The sequence below is a fragment of the Patagioenas fasciata genome, chromosome 4 (genome assembly GCF_037038585.1).
Source record: "Patagioenas fasciata isolate bPatFas1 chromosome 4, bPatFas1.hap1, whole genome shotgun sequence".
NCBI lineage: Eukaryota > Metazoa > Chordata > Aves > Columbiformes > Columbidae > Patagioenas > Patagioenas fasciata.
The window spans coordinates 38,322,741-38,350,093 of NC_092523.1; the positions used below are offsets into that span (position 1 = coordinate 38,322,741).

Sequence of the window (27,353 nt, forward strand, 5' to 3'; positions counted from 1 at the left end):
TCATATTAAGTAACAATTATAGAGTAAAATGCTTGTATTCCAATGACATTAAAAACAAAAGTGGAGAAATCCTGTATGAATCCAGGCCCACTAAAGAAGGACTCAGTTTTGTCTAGTCCACTGGCACCAGAGGCTACTTTGTTTAATTAAGAATCACAGAACCAACACAAACTTAAAGAGATCAGCTCAGATATAACAAAATTTACAAACAAGATTTTCTTAACTTGCAGCCACTGCAATGAAAAACAATCAAATTATACTTACACTTTTTCTTTGGAGGAGAACTTAGCACATGCAAACCATGAAAACCAGTTTTCTTCAATTTAAAATTATCTATAGGTGTTGTACGTGAAACATTCCAAATACGTAGCACACCAACCTGAGAATCTGAGGTTTAAAAAAACCCATACAAATCCATTTAAAAAATACATATATATATATATTTTTTTTTTACTGTACACAGAGATATGCAGTTTATCAAAATATAACAATGAATTAAACTTAGAATCCTAAAAAGAATTTCATAAGCAGGTGCCGCCATCTCCATTGTTATATCACTATTAAGAATGATAATCATTAGCATTAGTTTTTTAAACTTCAGTAGATAAACTCAATTGAACCTCTTTCATTATAAAATATTCTCACAGTCTCACTTCCCTTATAAAAAATAGCTTGAAGTCACTTGTTTATGTACCCAACAAAACCAAATAAGAACTGCTTCTGTGTAGTTTTCTTTTTCTTTTTTTTTTTTTTTTCCCTACAGTTCTATGTATCTTTCTTGTACAATGCAGGTATGGTTTTATTTGTACAAATGCTAAGAAACAGAAACGTTAAAGTATCAATTTTGAACACTCATTCCTTTATTTATTACCTTTGTAAAAATCAGGAAGTAAAAAGGCTTACCTCCAGTTACAAACATTCCAGGCGCACTAGAAACCCAGGCTAAACATTGAACAGATGCTGCTGCACTGGGAAAATTAAAAGTTGTGATGCAGGACAGAGATTCAGAATCAACTAGTCGAATACCATTATGTAAATTAGCGACAAGAAGGTAGTCTGTTGACAAAGGGTCCCACTCCAGCGCTGTAACTGGATCCTCTTCATCTGTTCCTTCAAGAGACTCTGGTCTTAGAACATGTTTCTGATTTCTAGAACCTTGAGGAGCACAAGAAAACAGATTGTTTCAAAATGAAACAATGTATAACCTTCCAATAGTTACAAGGTTTGCAAACATCATTGTTGGCTCTCCCTGATATGTGTAGTAGCCTGATCTGCCTGCACCAGTGAAATCAGTGAAGGTGGCTTTGCAATATTTGATTTAAAGTACTTCTGACTCTACCAGATCTGACTTTCTTTTTAACACAGTGGAAAATTGAATCAGCTGTAAGGTTTATTAACATAATTTTAGAATAAAGAAAAGTATGATAAATCATATACATTGTCCTAACAATTTCCATGAGTAAAGGCCTGCAGTACAATCTAAAATACAAGGTATTTGAGTATAAGTAAATCTGCATTCCACAGCAAATACAGGCAAAATAAAAGCAGTATGAACTAGAAATGCAGCAGTCAAAAAAACTATTTATGAACAATTGCCTTTAGATTTTTTCTTCTTCAAAACTGTGTGCAAATATAAAGTGTTCATAGATTCAGAAGCCAAAAGAGGCCATTAAATATCCAATTTGACTCCTGCATAACAAAAGACATATTTCACTTGATGATCCATACTGTAGAAAACCACGATTTTTAACATCATGTTTATTTCCCACTTTTTTTTCCCCCCTCCAGTCTCTTGGTTTTATAAGACAGCGTACGGTTCAAACAAATAATTAACAACACAGATCTGTATTTTTGAAGTTGTGATCTTGTATTAAATAAAGAACCAATTTTAGACCCCTTTTCTAGAAATAATAAATTGACATCTTCCATTATTCAGTTTTTAATCTAATTTTCAATTTTGATGCTGAAGAATCCAAATAATTTGTCATATTATAGAAAATGTCAAGAGATACCTACACTCATGAACAACTTATATAGAACAAAGCCTATTCCAATACACACTAAAATAAAAAGAAACTGAAAAGCTTTTGTTCACCGAGGAACATCCTGAGTACTAAAATAACCCTCATTATGATTTTCTGGAGAAATGCTACTAGTGCACATTGTATCTAGGGTAACTTTATAGATCAGTTACCAGAAATGGAGGAAATAATTTAAGACTGCACAACAATTAATTACATAAACTGATTTCTCCATTCTATTTATGTGTGGTGCAAGTACAACACCTCCCTTCTATTTATGTGCAAAGGCGCACTTGTCTCTTTTGAAGAATCAGGAATGACATCAGAACTGTCATCAGGTAACTTCTCTAAATTTGCCAAAATCTTTGGGATTCTTACCTTCTTTAATAATGTCTCCTACCTACATTTTAGTTCAGAGTTTTTGTTGAGCAAAAATCAACATTCAAATGAAACACAAGAACTGATAACAAAACAGAATTGTAATTTTTCAGATAGCTTTTCAAGAACTGAAGGTAAAAAGCCCTCAAGCGATCAAAGGCAGTGATGTTCAAACACTTCAGTCCCAAGAAAGCACAATTAACCAGTGGGGGAGTATGGCTATCCAGAAGCTATTCAGTTTTACCTGTGCTTCACAAAAGAGTCCAGAAGCAAAGCTCATGGAAACCCTGTTAAATTTTATTTTCCATTAAAAGAAGACATCAGCACTGTGAATCATGCAACTGAGTCACAAGTCATTTAAGGAAGCTGTGCTTATTTTGAGAACAAATGAAAGGTAAACTAGTACAGAACATTTGGCTTTCTGTGACTGCACTGTATTTTTTTTTAAAAAAGAGGGTACTAATCTTAAACCTTGCATATTTTCTCTTCACACTGATTGTACTTCTATATTAATGGATGTTCTGGAGTTAATTAAAAAAATAAAAGTTAAGTACAGGCAGGAGAGAAAAACCTAAGAAGATAACAGTAATGAAAAAAACCAAAGTTGCACAGTCTGCTAATTATGGGGCAGTGACTCACACTTAAGTAGAAAGACTAAAGCCTTCAATGAGCCAATCACATTGAAATTCCAAGCAATTAACAGGAACTTGTAACTTTCAGGTTCTCTTAAGATAGTGTTTTGTAGGATATCCCACAAAAGGTCCGAAACCTTTACAGGTAAAGAACAGGATTTTTGTTTTTAATTGATCTTACTTGATGACAAACTAAGTTCCGGACAACAAGTCATTTCACACATTCTGACATGAGGGAGATGAAGGCTGAACTTTGATCTCAAGGCAAAAAATTAGCTTTCTATTCCTTATTGAAAAGTACCAATTTTCTGTGTGTGTGTACATGTCTATTTTTTTTTTTTTTTAAAGACAGCCTACATTCATCCTATTGACACCACCGTCTACATATTCTTATTTTTTAAAAGCTATCAGTTACAAAATTGAGATTGATTTTGACTACAAATTGCAAACTAGAAATGTGCAGTTTTAAAAATAGATAACTATATTAAGTGGGTGGAAAAGTAATTGCAGTTTCAGATCATGATTTTTAAATCATTATTAACTAGGCTCAAACACATTTTTATTAATCAAAATAAGAACCATCCGATAAACTCTTGGAAAGCATTTTCTGCATCCTGGTCATTGTGGAAGTGTTTTCCCTGCAAAAAGTTATCAAGATGTTTGAAGAAGTGCTAGTCCGTTGGCAAGAGATCAGGTGAATATGGTAGATGAGGCACAACTTCCTAGCACAATTTTCTTCAACTTTTGAAGCATTGGTTGTGCAACATGTGGTTTGGCTTTGTTCTGGAGAAGAATTGAGCCCTTTCTGTTGATTGATGCCAGCTGCAGGCATTGCAGTTTTCAGTGCATCTCATCAATTCGCTGAGCAGCATCCTCAGATGGAATGGTTTTGCTGGGATTCCGAATGCTGCAGTGGACCAGACTGGCAGCAGACCACCAAACAGTGACTGATTTTTTTTGGTGCAGTTTTGGCTTTGGGAACTGCTTTGGAGGTTCTTCTTGCTCTAACCACTGAGCTGGTCATGGCTAATTGTCATATACAATCCACTTTTTCTTCTCACATCACAATGTGATTGAGAAATGGTTCATTGTTGTTGCGTAGAATAAGAGAAGACAACACTTCAAAACGATGCTGTTTTTGATTTTCGGTCAGCTCATGAGGCTCCCAAGTATTGAGCTTTTCCACCTTTCCAATTTGATTTAAATGGTGAACGACCATAGAATGGTTGAGGTTGAGTTTTTCGGCAACTTCTTGTAGTTGGAAGAGAATCAGTTTCGATGACTGCTCCAATTAGTTGTTATCAACTTCCAGTGGCTGGCCACTACGCTCCTCATCTTCAAGGCTCTGATCTCCTTTGTGAAACTTCTTCAGCCACCACTGCACTGTACATTTGTTAGCAGCTCCTGGGCCAAATGCCTTGTTAATGTTGCGAGTTGTCTCCGTTGCTTTACAACCCATTTTGAACTTAAATGAGAAAATTGCTCGAATTTGCTTTTTGTTTAACATCACTTCCATAGTTCAAAGTAGATATAAAATAAAAAGCAAGTAATAACTCAGTAGCAAAAAAACATAAAGCAAGAAAAGCACATTAAAATGATGTATAGCATAACCACATTTATTTACTAATGTATTCCAATAGCCAATGGCAAATTTCAACAATGCAAAAACCGCAATTACTTTCGCACCAACCGCACATCTGAATGTTGATACATATTAAAGTCATTTGTAAAAGTGTAACCACAGTAACGGTACTTACAGTGACACAATCAATTTTTCAATATTAGCTAATTTTGAAACATGTTTTAATGTATTTATCTGTTCACCAAAATTTTCATGATTTATTCATAAACACATCTAAGTTTTTATCTAAACAAATTTTTCATACTTCTCTAATAATGTACGGAAAGCAAGTTAAAAGAAAACTAATACTGGTCTGCATTCTTTCAAAGTAACTATGATTGCTCCAATATTATTGTCTTAATTACAAGAATATAACCCTTTGAACTGAAATATGCAAATTTCTTATTGCATGCAGGTCAGGGCTTTGAACAGCAGCTCTATGGTATTTCAATTAGTGGTGGTTGTTCTTGAATGCATCTGAATTTGTTGTCCTAATTTATCCCACACAGTAAAATTTTCTGCTCAATTCTGACCACTAATCTATAAGCGGACCTCTGCAGATCAGTGATTATTTTGTTACATAAAAATCAAACAAACCCATTTGACTAAAAAGTTTTTTACATGCATTTAATGAAGTGTGATCAGGTTTAAAAAATACTTAATATCATCCAACAGAAAGTGTACTACTTTTCTCGAATAATTTTGAAAAAGTGAAATTCTAAACAGTTTTAAAATAAAAACCTGAAAGGTTCATTTTTAAAAGCCTGAAGTGCAACATTTTCTTTTCAATTCTAAAGATTTTGTTAAGTACAAGTAAACTGCACTACTTAAATCCTGGATTTTCAGTGAAAGTTCTGACAAAAATTTTTACCCAACTGTGTATAAACTTCCAACTCCTTAGTTCTCTTTTGGAAACCAAGAATCTTCTGCAAATTAAGAATGAGAAACAAATTTTATAGTTTATTCTCATTTTTAAATTATCTTAATAAGCATAATATTAGAGTAACAACAAAAACTATCCTAAACAGAGAGAGAGGCAAAATTTCTGTGATAAATTCAATTTTCAAGCTGATGCTAGTAGGTTTTACCCCAGCAGTAATGGATAATTTTCAGTACTCAAATTTTTGATACCAACTTGAGTCACGGTACATACAAAACTGCCACTACTGCTAGCTTTTTAAACCAGTATTATATTTGTGTTTGGAGAATATGACTTTGACATTTTAAATCAATTTTCCATTATTTCTGTTCTAATATTGGAATCATTCTAGACAAATTTCATGAGAAGTCTCAGTTCAGTACATATTTAGAGTTTATGATTTTAAAACTGACTTTCTTTTCCCAATGCCAATACTAATTCAGCCAGCACTACTGAAGCAAGGGAATGTTTTCTCTGTGACATACTGAGTGACGTTGTAGAGTGAACTGAGGGAAAATAAATTTTTCATGGCTGTTGGAGCATAACGGTATGTAAAATTAACACATTTACAGAACAATTTTTATTACAAAGTTGAAAAATCAGTTTTTAATGGAGGAAAAAGTAGTCAAAAAATCTGAAATAGTCCACCTAATGCAGATATCCATATAACTATTTATAAAAGAGAGCTAAATTTTAGCTTCAAGTTAGCCTATGAACAAGATCTCTTCATTAGCAGAGTACAGGACAATTCATAACATATGCACACATATGCTCAATGGATTTCAGACAAACAAATATTGTCCCATATAGTCTTTAACAGAAGAGAATCTCATGAAGATAATATGAAGTGTGACATGATATTCTACCTACAAAAATGAAGAGGACTCTAGAATTTTAAGCAGTAAGACTCCAGAAAAAATGCAAGCACAGTAAGAGCCCAAGTGAAAGATTCAAGACAGTTCATTCAGAAGAACAAATTTGCTGGGAAGTATAATTCAGAAGAAGCCCATTGCTGTTATTATTCCCTAAAAAAACTAGTTTACTGTACTTGTTGAAAATTGTAATGTTATCTTGTCTACAAAAAGAGAAAAGATGCAGAGAAAACGCTCTGTGCTCTGTATCTTAGAAAACATTTTTGTGATAAGGAAGGAATAGGAATACTATAAACTAAGAACAAGTTTTATGTAAGTACACACATTCTAAAGCCCAAATGAAAAAAGTACAGAATTGCACACACATACAGACAAAAATAATATATATTTATAAAAATATTTTACCATATCACTTTTTACCTGGTTGAAAAATAGACAGGCTTCCATCAGTATGTCCAAATACTACTTTTCCTTTTTTCTTTGGATGCCATCTAAACAGACTGATGTCTGACAAGAAACTATGTGCTTCTCTGTGTACAGTTAGCCCGCTGTCAGGTCCTGAGATAGTCCAAATGTTCAATGGACCTCTGTGGGACACAAATGCAACTGCATCACCTGCATTCCAGCACCAGCTAAGTGACGCAGGAATTCCTGAAACATACAGGTAAAACTTATAAGAACCAGGATTTGAAATTCAGTGTATTACTGCTTGACTCCGTATCAGCAACTGCCTTGAAAAGTTGTAGCAATAACTATTCTTCTATACAAAAACTATTAGACTGAAATTTAGATAATTGTGTGAACATCTTATGGTGTAAAAGTAAATTACACATATCCATAGGCAGAAAGTAGAATCATTTTCCACATTATTTTAATGCTACTTTGATGGACTGTATTTTATGATATTTATACTTGAGTAGTGTCAAAGATGATTTCACACATGAAAGAAGTCTGATCCTGTAAACAATACTTTCACCCATTTACAATTCTGTTTACCATTATATTTTACTGTAAGCTATTTGCTACTAAGGTGGAAAAAAATACTGAAAACTTTAAAATGTCTATTTTTGCAAAACACAATGAAATTTAGAGATAAATATAAGAGAGGCAGATATTTATGACAAAACTGGAAAGCTAGCTCTTAAAGAGAACTCTCAATAGCTTCCTTCTGGATATATGCCAGTTTAAATTCAGTTGTCTAACATCTAACTCTAGGCATTTCAGTTTAAGGATTTCAACCTTAACATCTCCAGCTATCATTAACCTCATAATTTAATGGTGTGTCTCTGAAGGAACAAATGACAGTAAGAAAAACTCCTCAAGCTAAGAATTCAAAACTGTTTGTATGTAGACAATTTAATATGATGGTATCAAAGACAGTAAAAGCAGCATTTATAGGAGGTTTACACATATTATCTTAAAAGCAAATCAGCTTTAAAAAAGTTTAATAATAACACATCTTTAACATGTAATTTTTGGCTGAAGTTTTTTTAAACAGGCAATGTACTGAAAAATAAATGTAAGTTTTTATATTAACGCATAATCTGATACAATATTCCTGTTTGAATAGATTGAATCAATGTGTTTTTTACTATTTATTCATTTTGCAGGATATTGAAGATGTACAGAGGTATCCTAAGTGGTCTGGAAAGAACAGTGTAGCAGGTCCTGAAATGTCTTACGATATCCTGAGATACTGGCTGTTCTTGGGTTGTACCTATTTTCCAAGAATGCCAATGTAAGAGTAAAGGACACCTGACAGAGATTGACTGTAAGAAAAGAAATAGGGTTTGACTGAAGGGAATGAATCAGAACTGGGCAGGGAAAGGTGACAGACACAAAATTCTAAACCCTTAGACTTCTATCACAATCTCCTAATCAGCAGTTTCAAGTCCTGAGAGAACATGCAAGTAAACAAGAATTAGGGTATTTAAACAAAAACTGTTTTTCAGCTTCACCAATAATTTATACATCAATCTGTTGAAGGCTACATTTTATTTGCTTTCACTTCCATGAAGTTATCATGAAAACACAGAAGGTTTAAAGCCTAATTATTTATCCTTTTATACAGTGATGTTTTTTCTTTTCCCTTCTCCTTGTTCAACAAGAAGGCAATGGCAAAATCAGTTCACTAATTGGTCAAGTACTTTAGAAAAAAAGAACAACCTCTTTCTTTACCAGTTACTAGATGGTTCAGAGCAATTTACTCAAACATGCCACCATTATTTTCTAAACTGAACTGCAAAAAAATCTGACAAGAATATTGTGTTAGGCAATTGTTTAACCTCTGGCCTATAAACTACTTAGAATTTACTCTATATCAAGTATTTCTGATACCTGTGGATGAAAAAGCTGTATGGATAAAATAGATCAACATGTCTGAAATACCTTTTGTATTGTCCAGCTTGGCCACAACTTTCCGTTCAGTCACATTCCAAATAACCACTAAACTATCTGCACTGGCACTTGCAAACACATCAGGATTGTGCGGACACCAAGATATGGCTGTGATTGTCTTCTTATGCTCAGCCATAATTGCCTGGAGCTTGAATTCATTGTATCGGTGATCCAGCTAAACAAAAAGTAAAATTCCTTTTAGAAATACATGTTTTCTAAACTCACTTTAAGTACTGTTGGGTTGGAGAACAGTCCATATAACAGTTTTAGACTTCGAGATGAATTTGCAGTGGATTTAACAATTGTCAGTACCTGACATCTCAGTAAATTAAATTCTCATACCTTTGACTTGGACAGAAAAGTTGTCAAATATTCAATTGACACAACCAGTATTAACATAATCTATCCTTTTTTTGGTTATTACCTATTATACTCCATTATTAACTGCATTTAAACACAATCTTAAATTGCTTTCTAGGCATGGCAACAATCATTTTGTGACCTGCAAGGGGTTAAACAGGATAGAATACATAAATGAGTTTGAAATCCTCCTAATTGTTTAAATCGCTTAGTAAAATAATATTAAAAAAAAAAACAACAAATGCCCAAACCTGACACAGTAAATTTTGTTTATTTTAGTCTTACTAGTAGTATAACTGATGAGGTTAAAAAAGCACATCCTTTATTTCCTGACATATTTCCCAGTCTGAAAATTCCACAACACAGCACTTCCATTTTTAATTAGGTCTTTATGTATAGCAACTGCCACCTTCATGGTGCTGAGCAGTTCAGAAATGAAGAAATTAATAACTTGTTACAAATCCAGGAAAGGTGGGCCACTGAATCCTCAGCTTGGCACAGGAGACTAAACTACTTCAAAAAGATTACTTTTACACTACAGCTTCAAATAAAACCATGGAACTACTTAATTTCTCTCTCAGAACCTGCTTTCCTATCACTGCATTTCATTCATCTGAAGTGTTTGCTAGATTGAGAGCTTATCTTTCAAGAATAATTCTTGACACATACAACTTCAAACAAAGTTTACATCAATCTTTTGCACTAGCTATAACAAGGAGAAAAAATAACTTGGAAGGAATATCTTGAATGGTAGATTGAGCTTTATAGAGACATCATCTCAGCAGCAACCATACTTTCGAAAGCATTGTAGAAACATTTATTGAAAGGGTTCACAGTGAGACAGGCAACAATGTAAAAATGTAACTAGTCTGTTAAATAAAAATAATTTTACCTGATAAATATAAATAGCAAGGGTAGCACAGTAGGCAAATCTGTCTCCACTAGCAGCACATACATCCTTGTTCCAAGGCTGACATCCAGCAGCTAAAAGTCCCACTTGTTTAACCTGTGACATTTTTGCCTTTAAAACAGAAATTCATTAAACTACAACAAGATGACAGAATGTTAAAGAACAGAATAATACATTTTTGTTCCGATAAATAATGTATACATATGTACCATAAAAATATAGCTAACATTTAAGTTTTAACAGCAACATCTTGTGTTTATGAGGCACAAATGAATGCATGTAAAATAAAGCCAAGCAGATGTTCAGAGGCTTCAGTGCTACACAAGAAAGGGATTTTAATACCATTCACAGGAATCCATTTGGGAGGAAAAAAGGCGAGAACAGCACATGAAAACTTGAATACATCTTGATTTATTCTTGATCACTTTCATTTTCTTCTGGAGTCTTTTTCAACACTTTCTATATTACAGTGCAATGCCCTCTCTGCCCTCTTCTTCCCTTCATCCCCCACAAAGACAGCTGGACAAAATAAAGTATATGCTAATACTTCAAACACAATCAAGTATTTTAAAGGAGCAACTGTTGGTTATGCATTGTAATGCTGTGTAGCAGCTTTAGAGAGATATGTTGGCTACAGATCACTTTCTACCTGCTTGCTATCAACTGTATGGAGGGGGAAATATTTTTCTGAATGCCATTAAGGCGCATTTAGAAAAACTTCGTACAAGTATAGTTACAGTGACCTATAGTATCCAATGGAATCTATCAGTCAATATTGACAAAAATCTTATTATACAAATATTAACGATTTGTTTTAATGCATAAATGCAACGGATGAAATAAAGTCAAATGATCGATTTTATCTTCCACTTTTCTTATGTGCTTGGGAGGTATCTGCTTAGAAGATAAATATTAATGAATAAATATAAGAAGCAACCTCCATGAGAATGTCTCCCTCTTTCACTTTGGAAAGAGTGAAAGAAAAAAAAAAAGCTTATTTTGGATGCTGCTTTAGCAGAAAATCAGGATCAGATCAAATGTTTGGGACCGATCATCTCAAAGGTAACACTGATTGCAGTCATAGTGCTTAAATGTTCTGGGTGAGTTCTAAATGCCTGAAGAAGATGAAACATCCATGGTTACCCTCTGAATGTTTTGGACTGTACAACAACACAACAGAAATGTACAGAAAAACAAGTTGCAAGAGAGAGCTCTGCTGCAGACAAGTGCTTTGGCTTTTAGACTTCCTTTCTGTCTCTGCCAACAATTCTCCTGACTTCAGAAGCAAATTAGAGGTTCTAGAGGGAACAGTTCTATAAATTGCATCACCTTGCAGTTCATCTGCAATCCATTTGATGTCACAAATTATATGAATCCCACAGAAAGAAATTTATCTTTGTATCTAAAGAATCATCATCATCATCACTACCACGTGACAAAAAATAGACTTCAAATTTCTGATTTTGCCATTTAATGTTATTTTACTGTTTAGTAAAAATTGTCTTCTCTTTGGTCTACTTTTACATTAAAGACAAAAGGTAACTTTAATATGTTTTTAGAAGATATCCACCAACAGAAGCCTCGTTCACAAGTTTAATTTAAACCAACCATTGTTTTGACAATGCGATATTTTTCTTAAAGTCTGATATTCAGATGAAAATGTCTCCTAAATAAGATCAACAATTGGACGAAAAATGCTGCTTTGTGATACATCATTATTTCACTGAGTTAATAATCCATGCTTAAGAAGCATTATTAAGCTTTGAGTCTTCATGTAGATTTTTCTATTTAAGCATATGTAAAAAATACATACGTAAAATATTCTGAGCTTTACTAGAGAAAGGAATTTGCACTTCATTTACTAATGTTTGCTGGTTTAAACTTGTTAATATTAAGAAGCATTTGCTTCGAAATGCAGTACAATGGTATCTAGAAGAAGAAATCACAATTCTATGGCATACTGACTGTTATTGTCTTCTAAGCATCATGCATCAAAGCAGTTTCCTGCAGATCTTTTCAGACTCTATAGATTTCTGTTGAACATACTTACGCTACAAGGGAGAAAGCAGCATTCATCAGAATAGTGTGAGTAAAATGGCAGAAAATTAGAAATCCAGTTCAGTATAACTGAATAAATACATATATTTATGATTTCAAACATGTTGCATTTTTATACAATGGACTCTTAAGTATACACTGAAAAAAATTGTGCACGTACAAGACATATACCACATTGGAGAAGGTATCAAAGGACACCCACAGTTTCCAAGGAGATGAAAGGCAGAGGAAGGACAACAGAAACTTTTACTTTTTTTTTTCCTTTCCAATTGGCATGAGGAGCAACATTCAAAGTCCTTCCTTGTTGCTAAATATATAAAAAACCCCAAACAAACAAACAAACCCCCCAAAAAAACATTAAACCGAAATTCTGTATGCCTTAGATTTAATATTATTTAAAAATAATTGAATGGACTAGATACATAGACATGGCTATATATCAATAACTTAATAATCCCTACCTTAGCATAGGTATCATTTTTTGTAAACCACTTAAGGATTCCCACGTTCATTCCAATACCTTGCTGCTCCCAAAAATGCAAAATCACTCTACTTGACAGATGAAAGAACTAAACCTTGATGTTCACAGAATAATACAGTTACTAAAGGATGCAGGAGAAAAGACTGTGTGTGTGGTGCAACACAATGCTCAAATGGCAGCGTCAGTAGCCTGGCAACTGCAGCTCTTTAACAGGCACCATTTTAATTTTTACCTAACTCTTTTTTCTCTGCTTCAGCTACTCAGTGTATTTCATTGTTTGTTGTATTTCCCAACTGTACAACAACAATATTTATTGAATAATAACAGCTTAAAAATCCATCACTTAGCACCCTTTAATTATCAAGAGATCTGCACATCAAGCACAACCAATACCTTCTCAAAAGGAAAAGTAAGTACATCAAAATAATGAGAAGAAATCTAACACTATGAAAACTTTGGCAGCTGTCACAGATTTTTATTAAGCTTCATAGGGAAAAAAAAAATTAGAAACAAAGAAATAGATGGCAGTGTCATATGTCAGTTATAATTTCCTAAGAACCAGATATCTCAATACCAGTTGAGCTACAACCTCTAAACAAAAATTCCTCCTACTTTATGTGGAGTATACCACAAAATTATAAAGAATTTTCAGTTCTTGATGTGGAAAATCAAACCGCAGTTAATAATGCAGGTCTCTAGTCTTACTCAGACTGTACAAACACTCCTGCAAGAAACTGTTTCTGAGCAAAAGATAAGCAAAGACTAACTACATTAATCATGATGGTCACAATGTAGAATAATTATGTAAGTTTATGTAAGTTTTGTAAGTATTGCTCTAGTCAAAGGTTAAGCCCTTCATATTTCTCAGCAGGATTTAACCTAGGTAGCCTACCACTTGTTAAAATGTCAAGTTGGTTGATAGCTTACCACTGAGCAGTATAGACAGAGAGTTTGAATGCTTCTCTGCAAAAATTAGAAAGGATTTTTCCACTTTTGTATCCAATTCACAGCACACAGACCATCTGTGACTTCTGGAGAATCAGAAGACTAATCAGAGGCAAGACGAGACTGCCCTGGACAAGGCTTTGAATTTCAGGAAGATTATTCAAAACCACCAGGAGCTAGACTCTTGTATCCAACATTTGTAAATTACATTTCCGAACTTTCAATAACCTAGCAAGTGTTCAAAATCAGTGCATTCAGTTATCCAGATGCTGATTAGGAACAGAACACTATTATTTGAAAGATCATTTTAAACAAACAAGAGTTAAACCAGAGTTCACAGACATTTTAAACCTCCACAATAAACCCAGAGCCAAATACTACTTGAACTGATTTAATCACAGCATCTCTGGCTTCACAAGGGAAGAAATTCTACAAATGTTGTGGACCTCTGGCTGAAGTTTGGAAAAAGTTTAGATTTGAAATCACAGCCTGAGACTGTATTTTACAGACACTGATATTGTATTGCACAAACACTTATTTGAAATTAAAACAAATATATTAATCCAACATAGACACCCTGCTTAAAGAACCTAAGGCAAACAATGTAACATTACAAAATACTAGAGTTTGAAACAGAGCCCAGGTAAATGCTGGTATTTTTAATAATACATCACCTGGAATATTGAACTACGTACCTAATCAACCCAAGACATCACACATAGCAGTGGTAACAAAACCATAACTTATAGAGCATTGGCTAGTAAAATGCCAGCAGACATCTAGTTTTCAGGTACTGAATGTAATACAAAGAAGTACATACAACCAAGTCTAATCTCAGTGTAAAGCATCCAAGACTCTCCATAAGAATTTCATTCTCATCTTCCAACTCAGTGCTATCACAATCACCTGAAGATTGTTTTTCTGCTGGCAAATTACAGACAACACTTCTGGTTTTGGATGAAGTTACTTCTTGACACATCTCACAACTGAATCCCTGATGAGAAGCTATTGAAAGATATTTCCACCTCTGAAACATTCATGTCATGAGTGACATGTAACATGAGAACAGTGGAAAAGTATTAAAATCTGCTGCTTTTTAACACTTACGAGCATATAACTGGCATTGCCAATATACAATAATATAATTAAAGCAGCTGCTGGCTCTTATGTTTCAGTAGCATCTCCTGCATTCTGATTCTAAAGCTGTGAACATACTATCAAAATGGGAAATAGAAATTACATAAATATATGGTTACATAAAGGAGCTTGTTAAAGTGAAAGAAACGTGACTTAAATACACTTCCCATTATAAATCTATGAAAGCAGTGGCAGCAGATAAAGCTTGCCCAAGGCACGCAGTTAATAAACACTAAAAAAAAAAAAACACAAAACACACAACCACACAACCACACAAGATATCCTGCAAATGTTGCTATAGTAACAACTCCTCCATGGAAAAATGTTAATAAAAATATTCAGGTATCCAAGATACAACTTGGAAATGACCCTAGGTGAATTAATATCTCCCAAATTGTAGTTATTTTAGTTTACTCCATGCACAGTATATTAATTCCTCTTACTACGATAAAATTAAATGCTGGATTTCTATCTCATTACATATTAAAGAACTACCACTAATTACATTATGTAACCTAAAAAATGCAAATAAGTGGCTACTCAACTTTCAATATCCTTTATCCAGGTAGCAACATTAATTTTCAAAAAACTCATTTTAGATGTTCTTATCTATGATTCAAGATCTCATTAAAACTACTAAAAATACCTTCTTAGTACCATTATGGAAATATTACTGTTGGTACTAGTAATATAGTAAACAGCATCTTAAGTAAAATATAAAGGAAGTAAAAGAGACAGTACTAATTTAAACAATTCTTACTCGTTGTTGTCCTTCATACCAATCATCTTCATCAAACCAGTGAGAAATATAAGTCATCCAAGCCATGACAGAAGGCACAGTTGAAATAAAAAACACGGAACCTGAACACATGTAAGTACAATGAGTCCAGTGCTAAAATTTACTCAAAACTACAATAAACTACCCCAAGACCAGATCCAAACTCTATGATATGATTCTACATTAATAATCTTTACATTAATAAATATATAATCTGAAATACTTTCAGCAGCAATTTAAATGCTAAGCAGAAATCAACAGTAAAACAATTCATTACTAGATTATATATTCCAATGTTTTAAATTAAAGCAGGTTAGTGCTTCAAGCACGATTTTACAGTAAGTCTGAGCTCTGAAAATGAGGTGCTGTTAGAGTCATTCTTATTTGTCTCCTAAAAAATTATCTTCCCTTTTTTCAAAGGTACTGTCTTTAAGAAATACAGTTCAGTGCATGAAAGCTTGTATTGAAATGTAAAATACCTTCAGAATCACAGGGAGTGATATGCTCTGGTTAGGTAGGAAGTGGTTTCAACTGGCACAGTAGGAGGGGCCACGATTATTGCCAGTGCCAAACATCTTTCTTTTTTAAAAATCTTTAAAAGTAAAAGTAAAGATCTGTATCTCCATTGTTCACAGCCAGCAGAGCCTGAAGGGCTCAACTACAGCCACCAGCACTGGCTGGGAAATTTCAAAAGCCCAATTTTCACTAATTCATCAGAATGCATCTGCTTCTTTTTTCTCCCTTGTGAGAGTTTTGCATATCTGACTGTATTTATTCCTTCTGCAGCTAATTATCCATTTTTTGTATGCTCCCAAGATTCATGTCAAATTTCATAGTGCATTATACCAATAAAAGCAAGAGGTAAAAAGAGGAATGAAAACCGTATTTCTCACAGCACAATTCAGTACTGCAGCAGCACAATTCATCAGCTGTGCTATACAACTCTTCCCGATTGCATGGTTGCCACAACTATCAAATCCTCAACAGAGATTATGGAGACCTAAAAAGCCCCAGTTTCTTAAGAAATTTAGAACTCTGACAACCTCAGCCTAACCGAGCACAAAAATGTACTGAATTAACAAGCTGTTACAATAAATGCAAAAGCCAGACTGTGAATTCAATTGTTCATTCAAGATATAAACAAAGCAAAGTTTGAAAAGAACAGCTGTAAGTACCAGATATTAAACTGGAGCTAGTGATCAACATTACTTACCATTTCCAAAGAACAATTCAGTGTCACTATCAATCGTACTTTAGCACACATAGTTTCCATTAAGGCTACTGTAAAAGCAAGCTACTTTCTCAAATACACAGCAGGGAAATAAAGAAAAGCAGCAATACTTCTGCTTTCCAACCTCTTACTCAGAAACTATGACACTGCCCTGGTTTCAGCTGGGACAGAGGTTTGTTTTTTTTTTTTTCCTAGTAGTTGCTATAGTGCTGTGTTTGGGATTTAGTAGGAGAAGAACATTGATAACACACTGGTGTTGGGAGGGGGCACAGCTGACCCCAACTGGGTAAAGAGCTATTCCATACCATATGATGTTACATTCAGCATATAAAGCTTGGGGAAGAAAGAAGGGGGTGACCTTCAGAGCGATTCCATTTGTCTTTGCAAAGCATCATTATGCATGACGGGGAATGGCTGAGTACCTGCCTGCCAACAGGAAGTTGTGAATGAATCCCTTGTTTTGCTTTGCTTGAGTGTGTGGCTTCTGCTTTAAAATGTTTTTATTTCAACCCAGGAGTTTTCTCACTTTTACTCTTCTGATTCTCTCCCCCACCCCACTAGGTGGAAGTGAACGAGCAGCTGTATGTTGTTTAACTGCTGTCTGGGGTTAAACCATAACAGATGCCCAAGGGGGTAAAAAAACCCAACCAAACAAAAACAAAACAAAAAAACATGAAACAAAACCACAGACAAAAACGAACAAAAAAATGCAGCCAACCAGAACAAACAAAAAAAACACTCACACAAAAAAATAAATATTTAAATCAAGACAACCACTATATTTATGGGAAGTAGCATTCCCAGATTAGCAGATTTCTTTTTTGTGGTTTGCCCTCTGAGAGTTTGGCTCAAACATAAACAATGCAAGGTACATAGAATTGCATGGTCTCATAAAATATATGGGAAACACAGGATTAATTCCAACATCACACAGAACCACAGAATGTTAGGGATTGGAAGGGACCTCAAAAGATCATCTAGACCAATTCTCCTGCCAGAGCAGGAACACCTAGATGAGGCTACACAGGAATGTGTCCAGGAAGGTTTTGAATGTCTCCAGAGAAGGAGACTCCACAATCTCCTGGGGCAGCCTGTTCCAGTGCTCTGCCACCCTCACTATGAAGAAGTTTCTTCTCATATTTAAGTGGAACCTCCTATGTTCCAGTTTGTACTCATTGCCCCTTGTCTTATCATTGGTCATCACCAAGAAAAGCCTGGCTTCATCCTCTTGACACTCACCCTTTACATATTCATAAACATTAATGAGGTTACCCCTCAGTCTCCTCCAAGCTAAAGAGACCCAGCTCCCTCAGCCTTTCCTCATACAGGAGATGCTCCACTCCCTTAATCATCTTCATGACATCTTGATAAAGCTGAAGAAATGCCCAACCATATCCATGGTCTATGATTAAATAATGAAAATGTTACTGATGTACCACATCTATGAACAAAAACGTTACAATTTGCTAAACAAATCATATCCATGTTATTACTCCTTGTTACAAACCAAAAATCATGATTTTGAATAAATTAATACTAATTAATTCAGGAAAGGCTTTGCTTTCAGGCTGTCCTGTCTCTTTCTAAGGGCAGATAGCATCACCCAGCATCTTGAGCAACATATTACATGTAGTTCAACAGTAAAAAATTTATGTTTCACAACTATAGCTGTTCTACAACATATGTAAACTGAATTTTTTAGTCTCAATACCAACGTGCTAGAATGATGAGTCTTTCAAGAGAGGCTAACACCAAGATTCACATTTAGTTTCAGGATCATCAGGGAAGCACGGGTTAAATCAATATGGATACTGTTTAATGTTTTCAATAAACTTGTGGTATCTTCAGCTCAAAGGTACAGATGTAATCAATATCTTCACAGGATAGTGGACAGAAGTTATACTACTAAAAATTATCTGTCACAATTACCTGTAAATGAAAAAGTTTTATGCTAAACTATACCTGGAAAATAAAAAAAGACTAGTAGCTGCAAACACACCATGGGTTCGTTATATTTATTTGCTTATTATATCATTAATCTCCAACTGCTGGAAAAATTATACTATAGGTATAACAATACACTAGTGGAGGATGAATGAAACTCCATGTCCTAAATATGACAATAAAAATATGAAAAATCTCAAAGTATTCCATCCTTTATTTTTTTGTGATTAAGGTTAATTTTATTAAAGATTTTATAAATAACTTAGTACGTACTTAAGCTAAAGTCCAGTTGGTACATCTATTTAGGAGTTCTTTGTTCTCACTTTTAGGGATAACAAAATGAAATATGGTGTCAGAGTCAAAAAACTGAATTTTTGTTCAAGCATTGAATGTTAGTAATGAATTTTAATAGATCAGACCAAGAGGGATATCTTTAAGGTGTATACAGTCTTACAACAGATCGTCCAATAAATCTATCAGCAATATTCTAGAGGAAACAAAAAGCTAAAACATATTCTATTCATCTCATGCAGAAACAATTGTTCAACTATTGAGCTGACACAAGGAAATGGCATGAAGCTGTGTCAGAGGAAGTTCATATTGGACCTTAGGAAAAGGTTCTTCACCAAGAGGATGGCTGGTCACTGAAACAGGCTGCCCCAAGAACTGGTCACAGCACCAAGCCTGTCACAGTTCGAGGAGCATTTGGATAATGCTCTTAGTCATGGTTTAGTTTTAGGTAGTCCTACAAGGAGCACAAAGTTGGACTCAATGATCCTTATGTGTCCCTTCCAACTCAAGATATTCTATGATTCTATGATCAAGCCTATGCTTCAGACATTTCAAAATCCTCCCTTTGGAAGTAGGTGTTCTCATTTCAGCAAGTGATAGAATCATTTTTTACTTTTCAGGGTCAGGACTTAACTCCTAAAGGGAACAATTCTGGTAAAGTAACTACATTTTAGAAACTCAAGTTGTTATGCATATGTAACAACAAAGATGTAAATAAAGAATATGTCAAGAATAGTATTATCAATGTACATTACAAGTTACAGTACCATAAAATCATTTTGGCTGGAAGAGACCCTCAAGATAAGTCAAAAAGCTTTTTTACATCGCCATGTGCTTTTTAAAAGGCAAGTTATACGAAAAATAAGCGAACTCAAAGCATACAAAAATAGCATTCTAGATTTAATGCTGTTCTTGGTCATTTCACAATGCCTAACACCTCTCGCATCCACAAATCAGACTAGCACATATTCAAGTGCATTGTCCAGGCTGTCCACAGCCCTCATGAAGTCTCGCTGTCATGCTGAGGTTGTGTCTCAGGGATATAAATGAGACAGAATGCTTGGGAGAAGGCCAAATTCTACAACTCCATGGAGGCAGCTGGACAATACAGGACCACGGACTCTGTTCTTTCCCCTTCATATAAATGTGCAGTTTTTATTCCTTATCTCTTATTTTGGATCTGAGGGAGGCTTTCCATTAGGAGTAGGGCTTTTATCTGCCTGCAATAAGACGAACACAGAGCACGACAGAATGAGTCGTGTTGGCCATAAGGATAAAATGGAGGTCGTGTTGTATATTGTGATGCTTTAGGATTGAAACATTACAACGTGTGGTTAGAGTTCAGTGCTACAAAGGTCAAGAACTAAAAAAACAAAACAAACATTAAAAAACCAAACAACAAAAACAAACAAAACCCCCCAAACCTCATAAAACCCCACAAAACCAAAACACAACAACAAAATCAATGTTTATCTTCTACTAGTATTTTATATGAAAGTTGATGTTACTTCTTCAAACTTGATCTTACTTATGGATGCTTCAGTGCAGGTATATTTTTATTATGAAAGTAAGCTACTGCCTTTCTCTCTACAAATACATGACCTTAAAAGAGTCTGAACAGATACGCTGAAGGGTATAGTGGCCGCAATGTCAACACACTAAAACATATTCCTAAATATAAGATACATATGTAGTTTACCTAGAAAACAAAGTATAAAAGATTACCTCTAAAAATAATGATTTATATGCCACTGGAATGAACAAGCTGATACTCTTATGTAGAGAAATACTTAGACATCTGTCTGTATCATTTTTGTAAAAAGACAGGTTTGATGTATTCTTGCCATGTATCAGTAGTATTAAGCATGGTTCAAAATTAAGAATGATTTTCAATCAATTGACTATATCTACATTTCATAGAAACTGGTAGTTTAGTAAGCTTGTCTCCAGATTCACTGCACCCAGTTCTATGACAAAATTCATTCTCTATCGATCCATGTAGACATTATTTCATAACATATCCCATCATAATACTAAAAATTGTCTACCAAATTACTACATGCTAAAGATTAAGATGCTATAACTTTGTATTTTCTCTTTTGACACATTTTGAAGCCACAAAATTAATTATAGAAATTAATGTCTTAACAAAATTAATACCATGACAAAAAACCCCACATAACAAAAAATCCCAAGAACAAAATACTTTTTATACTCCTGTGACTTAAGGAGTTTTTAAATTTATTACTTTCATAATGGCATTATGTACATTCATTACATCAATATCTATAGTAAAGAAACCGGTTAAAATGCCTCAGGTTTTATTTACTAATTAGTGCTTTAAGAACCTTTACTTTGAGAATGTATAGCATGTAAATATCCTAAATATCCTAAAAAAACCCCTAAAATACAATGTTTACAGTAAGGCTGTGCAATAAGCAATCATATGATAATGCCAGAGCAAACTCATGTCTCAGTGATCTTATGTCATATGAGGTCTGATAAGAATGAGATTTCCCCTACTCCTCCCAAACTAAGAAACATAAGCAGGGCTCTAAATGGTTGTCCTTTTTATTTTTCCCCTCATTTTCTCTTTCCCAACAAGTTACACAGATTTATCAGGAGAAGATCACATACAGGGTAGCCAGACCACCTCACAGTGATTAGGATAAAGTGTTAGTAACAGATATGCATCATCATCATCACCAGATCTGCACTGAGATGAGACTTTAGGGCAACCTTCCCATAAGAGCACAAGGACACAAGTATAGCTACTTTTAAGACTGAGCTGTATCAGGAGAAGATTAGGCTCTAGCTGCCAACAATAGCAGTGGATTGAACTTGATCACGTATCTTCCTAAGGATAATCCATAATCAGATCCTAAAAAATAAATTCAGTGAAACTTTCATAGTCTTTTTTTCTTTTTTAAGAAAATAACTTTAACATCTCTTAAGAAAAAAATAAGTATGTTTCTACATATACAGCACCACTGTTACTATGGCTTAGCAAATGCTTCCATTCAAATTCTGTGAAGAATACATACAACATTTAAGAAAAGGGAAAATAAAATACTACTTTGATTTTCAAATTCCTTAGTCAAAAAAGACAAAAATGGCACACTACATATGCATAGAGAAAAATTACAATCTTATTCATAAAGCTATTCCTATACTGAAATGCTTGGCTCAGTTTCATAATCACTACATGTATAAAATCAGGATGTACTCAAACGTGAAATGCCCCAGTTTCTGTAAAAAAAAGACTGTTCAGTCTGCCAGCAAACAGTTAATATGGCAAGAAAGATGCTGCATGGTTTTTTTTTGGTATCACACTTATAGGATTTATCTGTGCTAGCTAGACTGTAAGTCACTTCTTCAGAAGCACGTTAGATTATAATGAATGAATCTGTGTTGTAATATTGTAAACCCCTATTTGCAATGATAATTAATTCATTTTGAAGTACACACTTTAATAATATTTTTAAACTATATTTTGCTGATTTGGATGTTAAGATAATAGTACTTGTTATTTAATTTATATTTTAGTACATTTCTATGGCAGATATAAGAAATAACAAAAGCACATCCTCAGTCTATTTAGCTCAACATACCAAGGACTTTCCTTTGCAGAAAAAAGCTTTAGCACCTGAAACACAAACAAGCCCACAGAAAATATAACTTGAAAGTAGGCAAATAGACAAATAAACAACAAAAACCACACACAAAAAAATGACCCAAGAAACACACAACACCAGAAGAAATAATTCTCTCCACGTGTGAAGCTCAAGGTAATAGTTAAAATTGCTCTGATTTTGGTCACGTCTCTGTGCTGTTCATCATCTGTATGTATTTGTGAATGGATTTGGTGAGCTAGGAGAGGTTGAATAGCCAAAGTCATTATTGTAAAAACAGATTAAATCTTGAATAGTTTCTCTCCCAGATAATGTTCTAAAACATGGAGATTTTTCTGCCCTAAGAATTTTTACAGAGCAGTCAATTTAACAGTTTTGCTCAGACACTTCAAGGGCCACTTGTGTTCCAATAACCACAAAAGCAAAAAGAAACCGAAAAAAACCATACACCACAACCACTTTTAATAAAAGAAACCTCTTTAACTTCATCAAGATTGTACTCCACTCTCCAGAAATGTGAATGGGATACCCCTATGTGCATGTTAGTATAACAAATGTTCTGGAGGTTGTTAACAAATGACTACAGAGCTCTTCCCAACACTAACCTCACACTTGGAAGTGGAAGTCTTAATTTTTCTTTCTCGGCATTGAAATTGGTCTATGGGATCTGACATATCATCTTTCATTGCATCAGTATCAGTCTCCCACTACAAGTATTTTCAGAAAATAGGTAACAACTTGAAAAGGAAGCTAAGAGAATTAAAATAGTAGTAGTATTAGTGCTCTTAGACCTTGATTTGCCCATAGGGATGAGGGGGTGGGGTGGTGGAAATAAACTCATGAAAACTCCAAATGATTCTTTAACCAGACTGCAAAAGAGAATACAGAAAGTCAAAATCAAAGAGATTAGGGTTCAGACTATCAATACACTAGTCAATTTATGACTCATTAAGAAAGAGGTTATGGAGTAAGAAGCAAAAGTAGGTTGTCTAATGTGGAAAGTAAATACAAACAGTTATGTCTAAGACTGAAACAAAATAGAAGAACTCAAAACATATGCACTGAAGGGATGAGATAAACCTGCAAGTAAAGATGGTTGGTTTCAAGAGACTATGAAATTGAGTAAAAAATACACAACTCTAGCACAACAACAAGAGAAAGAGGAACAAATCCTTACAAAATCAAACACTGAGTGTGATAAACCATGGGAAAAGTATGAACCATCAGTGGGATGTGGCCATGAGGAAATGTACAGTATGTTAGGAAAGCTATTTTCAACACACAAAGAAGCTTAACACCATTATACCAGGCACTCATGCACTACTTCTGGTTAGTGTTTTCAAGAGAAATGGATTTAAACATTTTAAATACAGTATTTTAAAAATGATGGAAGGAGCTAGTGATTACTAGAGATATAGAAGTGGTATTTAAATCAATATACCATACAGGCTAAGTAGCTGATTTCAAATTGGCTGCATAGACTGGAAAGTAGATGAAGGCTCCTGTGCGTGAACCAAATTTCTAGTCAGCAGAAGCATCAAGGAAAAAAAAAAAAAAAAAGAGAGGTAGGGAAAAGGCATTATTAACTTCACCAAATATAGAGCTCAAGAAAAAAAGATGACATTAATACTTTTTGACTCAAACAACTACTTCCATGAGCTGGGGATCCCCCATCATCAAATAGAAATTAGACACTGGACACCAAATAGATTCATCACTGATGAAGATTTTAGATGCAAATTATTATCAGCTTGTCTGCTTACACACAGCTTCCCACATAAAACTGAAAAAAGTAGCCTAAATGAAAAAAAAAATCTTAGCAGGAGCCTTAGCAGGGACAACAGTACAGTCTAGGTCATCACCACAAATGAAAACACCAACAAATGACAGAAAGAACTGGAAGAGACAAGTTCCCACACTTCATGACCATACTGCCTTGAGAGCTAGTATAGGATAGTGTTAAATAACATTTTAAAAAGTCAGCAAAACTGTACAGACCTTTAATGCTAATCTAATGAATACCACACATAGCAGCAAAACCAAGTTCTCCAACCTGTGCTAGTACAGGGTGATGAAAAAATGACCCCAGCGGCTTCACCCAAGGTATATTTATTATGTAACTTAAATGAAGAAAAAAAAACTGCACAAAGCTTCCATCCTTCCCCAGTGCCCAGAATACAGCTCAGCTGCTACCATAAAAAATTGCTAGCCTGAAGAACACTCTGTCACTGAGTTGCCCATACCCTACTGCAAATTCTCAGTTCTCATAGCCAGTTGCTATAATACAAATGTTAAATTGATATTTACTTCTTGTGCTATGTATCTTTTGCCTTACATATCAAACTAGTGAATTACATGATATCTTCACCAGGATTTGCTGAACTAACTCTTAGTGTCCACATCAACTCTGACTCACAGACTGCAGAGGAGGAAGTACAGCCTTCCCTAAGTTATCATCTCTTATTACCACTGTGAGAAATAAAATACTGGCCCACCGAGTTAAACGGACCATTAGTCAAACCCACTGAAGACTTCCTTATGTTGTTCTTGCTATGTGGAAATTTTCCTCATAGCAGATGACCAAATTACAAATTTATCATGTGTTATAGGTCCTTTAAATAGCCAGAGCTACCACATGAATCAAAGATTTGGCATAACAGAATTCATAGAATGACACTTTTGTTGAAACAGAGATGGAAGAAGGCAGCAGATATCTCATCAAGGGGAATAATAAGTTAAAAAAAAATCAGCAAGTAAAACAATACTTCTAAAATATTTTAATGCAAACATTTTATCTGTATTACTCCACACACACTCCATATGCAAGTTCTTTAGATCACCATGTCTCATACGGGTTACAACAATTAGCCAAAGATTGCTACAGTATTAACTGAAGCTTTTAAACAGTTCTGATATGCAAAACACAAATAACAACACCACAAAGTTAATTTGACTGATTTGAGCAAGGCACTTGTTCTTTAACAGAAACTGTAAAATATATCAGTAACCTATACAGTTGTCCCCTTAATCAGGAAAGGCTTTATTTGCAAATGGCATAATCTAAGTGAATTTCCCCTATTTTAGGACTACAGAAAAACTAGGAAATGAAAAGGTTAGCAACTTGAACTTAAATTAAAATAATGGGAAATATGTCTTACCATGAATAACTCAAGTAAAATACTACTTTGCTAAAGTTTGACAAACATCTGATTGTTTATTATATGTGTTTATTTACCTGTATTTTTCCCCCTAAATGCTCTTCTAAACAGCAGGAAACTGCATAATGTAATTAAAAGATTTTTAAATGAGGCATAAAACCAGAAAGCTCTACACTTCTAACATAAAAGAGACTTAAACTCTAGAATTAGTTAGGAAGAGACACAACGGACTCCCTAGCCCAGGACATTTTTGAAGACTGAGTGCATGGCCCTCAGAAAGATAAAAATATTCTTGAAACAAACAGGGGTTTGAAATGGAAGTTTCCAAGTATTTACATTCTATATCACACAGTGGTTAAGTCAATTATTAAAAACACTATGGTCTTAATTGACTTTAAAATCCAGGATTATATTTACTACAGCATTCCAAGTAATTAATAATCTCTCTCAGACTTTGATTCAATGTCTGCCATGATTCAAGCCTTCTAAAATAGTTTCTCAAATTGTCGTGTGACTATTTCTATGTAAAGCGACATCTCTGAAGATATCAGAGGAATTTATTTAACAAAAAGAACTTTAAATACTTAGTTCTTCATTTGTGCCGTCTGCTGTCTTAAATTTGTTTTCATAAGCTTTGTTTGCTCAGCCTGTAGTTTGCTTTTGTACTTGAACATTTTTTAAAATTCTCTAAGCTCGCTTTTGCTCCCTCCTTCCACACTCGTCCCAGCTGGGAAAAGCCTAAGAAGCATAAACAAGCCCAAAGCTCTGCCTCCCTACGGAGAGAAAGCGTTTTCCATGCAAATTGCCTCTTTTAAAGGCTGCTGCTGCCGCCGCATTCACTCAATTTTATGTTTCCACACAAGCACGTTTGTACAGAGATATGCACACAGTAGAAATGTCCCCAAATCAGTGTAAAACCTCAACAATACCGTCAGCCCACTCTTGGACACTCGGACAACCGCCCAGACCCCGTAAGCTCCCCAGCGCCGCCCCATCCCCAGACCGCAGGTGGGCGCAGGGCGAAGAACAACCGGGCTCAACCGCCCAAGCCGGGCCGCCGTTCGCCGGCGGGCAGACCTCCTGTCCTGTCCTGTCCTGTCCTGCTCGGCCCAGCTGCCGAGCTCGCGACCCGCTCCCCGGCGGCGGCCGCCAGCCCTCACCTGTCCTCCCGCCGCACCGACAGCGCATCCGCCCCCGCCGCCGCGCAGGGAAACCAGCCCCGTCTCCCGGGCAACCTGGCGGGCCCGCCCCCGCCGCGCGCTCACGAGAGGGAGACGCGGGCGGGCGGAAGCCGGGGCTGCGTTACTTAGCAACAGGCCGGGCGGTGCCGGCCCCGTCTAAGAGCGATCGGCGCGTGTCGCTCCGCGGCCTTGTGGGACCCGTTAACGGCCTCGCCAGCGTGACCTGAGCGGAAGAAGCCCGGCCCCTGCTCTGCTCTTTCGTGCGGGTTTCGACTGCGTCGGTAGTTGGTAGAGGAGAAGTTTTCCAGAGGCAGCAATCTGCCTTCCCCGTTACCGTGAGAGGACCAGAAATCAGTGTCGGGAGGGAAGGGCAGTTTTTACGTGATTCGAGGATCTCCGCAGAGCGC

At 35.3% G+C, this 27,353-nt stretch overlaps 1 protein-coding gene across 4 annotated transcripts in view; it reads right to left on the reverse strand.

Moving 5' to 3' along the window:
- Window positions 1-27,005, reverse strand: part of WDR17 (WD repeat domain 17) — a 55,565-nt gene extending 28,560 nt beyond the window's left edge. Inside the window, exons 1-6 of one of the 4 annotated variants that reach the window (XM_071807690.1) lie at window positions 26,926-27,005; window positions 10,093-10,244; window positions 8,832-9,015; window positions 6,864-7,094; window positions 904-1,155; window positions 265-387 (exon numbers count right to left, since the gene is read on the reverse strand). In XM_071807690.1, the coding sequence (XP_071663791.1) occupies window positions 265-387; window positions 904-1,155; window positions 6,864-7,094; window positions 8,832-9,015; window positions 10,093-10,215 (913 nt within the window). In that variant the 5' untranslated portion in view covers window positions 10,216-10,244; window positions 26,926-27,005. Of the gene's footprint in view, window positions 1-264; window positions 388-903; window positions 1,156-6,863; window positions 7,095-8,831; window positions 9,016-10,092; window positions 10,245-15,491; window positions 15,751-26,925 lie in introns of those variants that run through there. The other 3 variants (XM_065837719.2, XM_071807688.1, XM_071807689.1) reach the window with 3 other exon arrangements.
- Window positions 27,006-27,353: the final 348 nt, after the last annotated feature.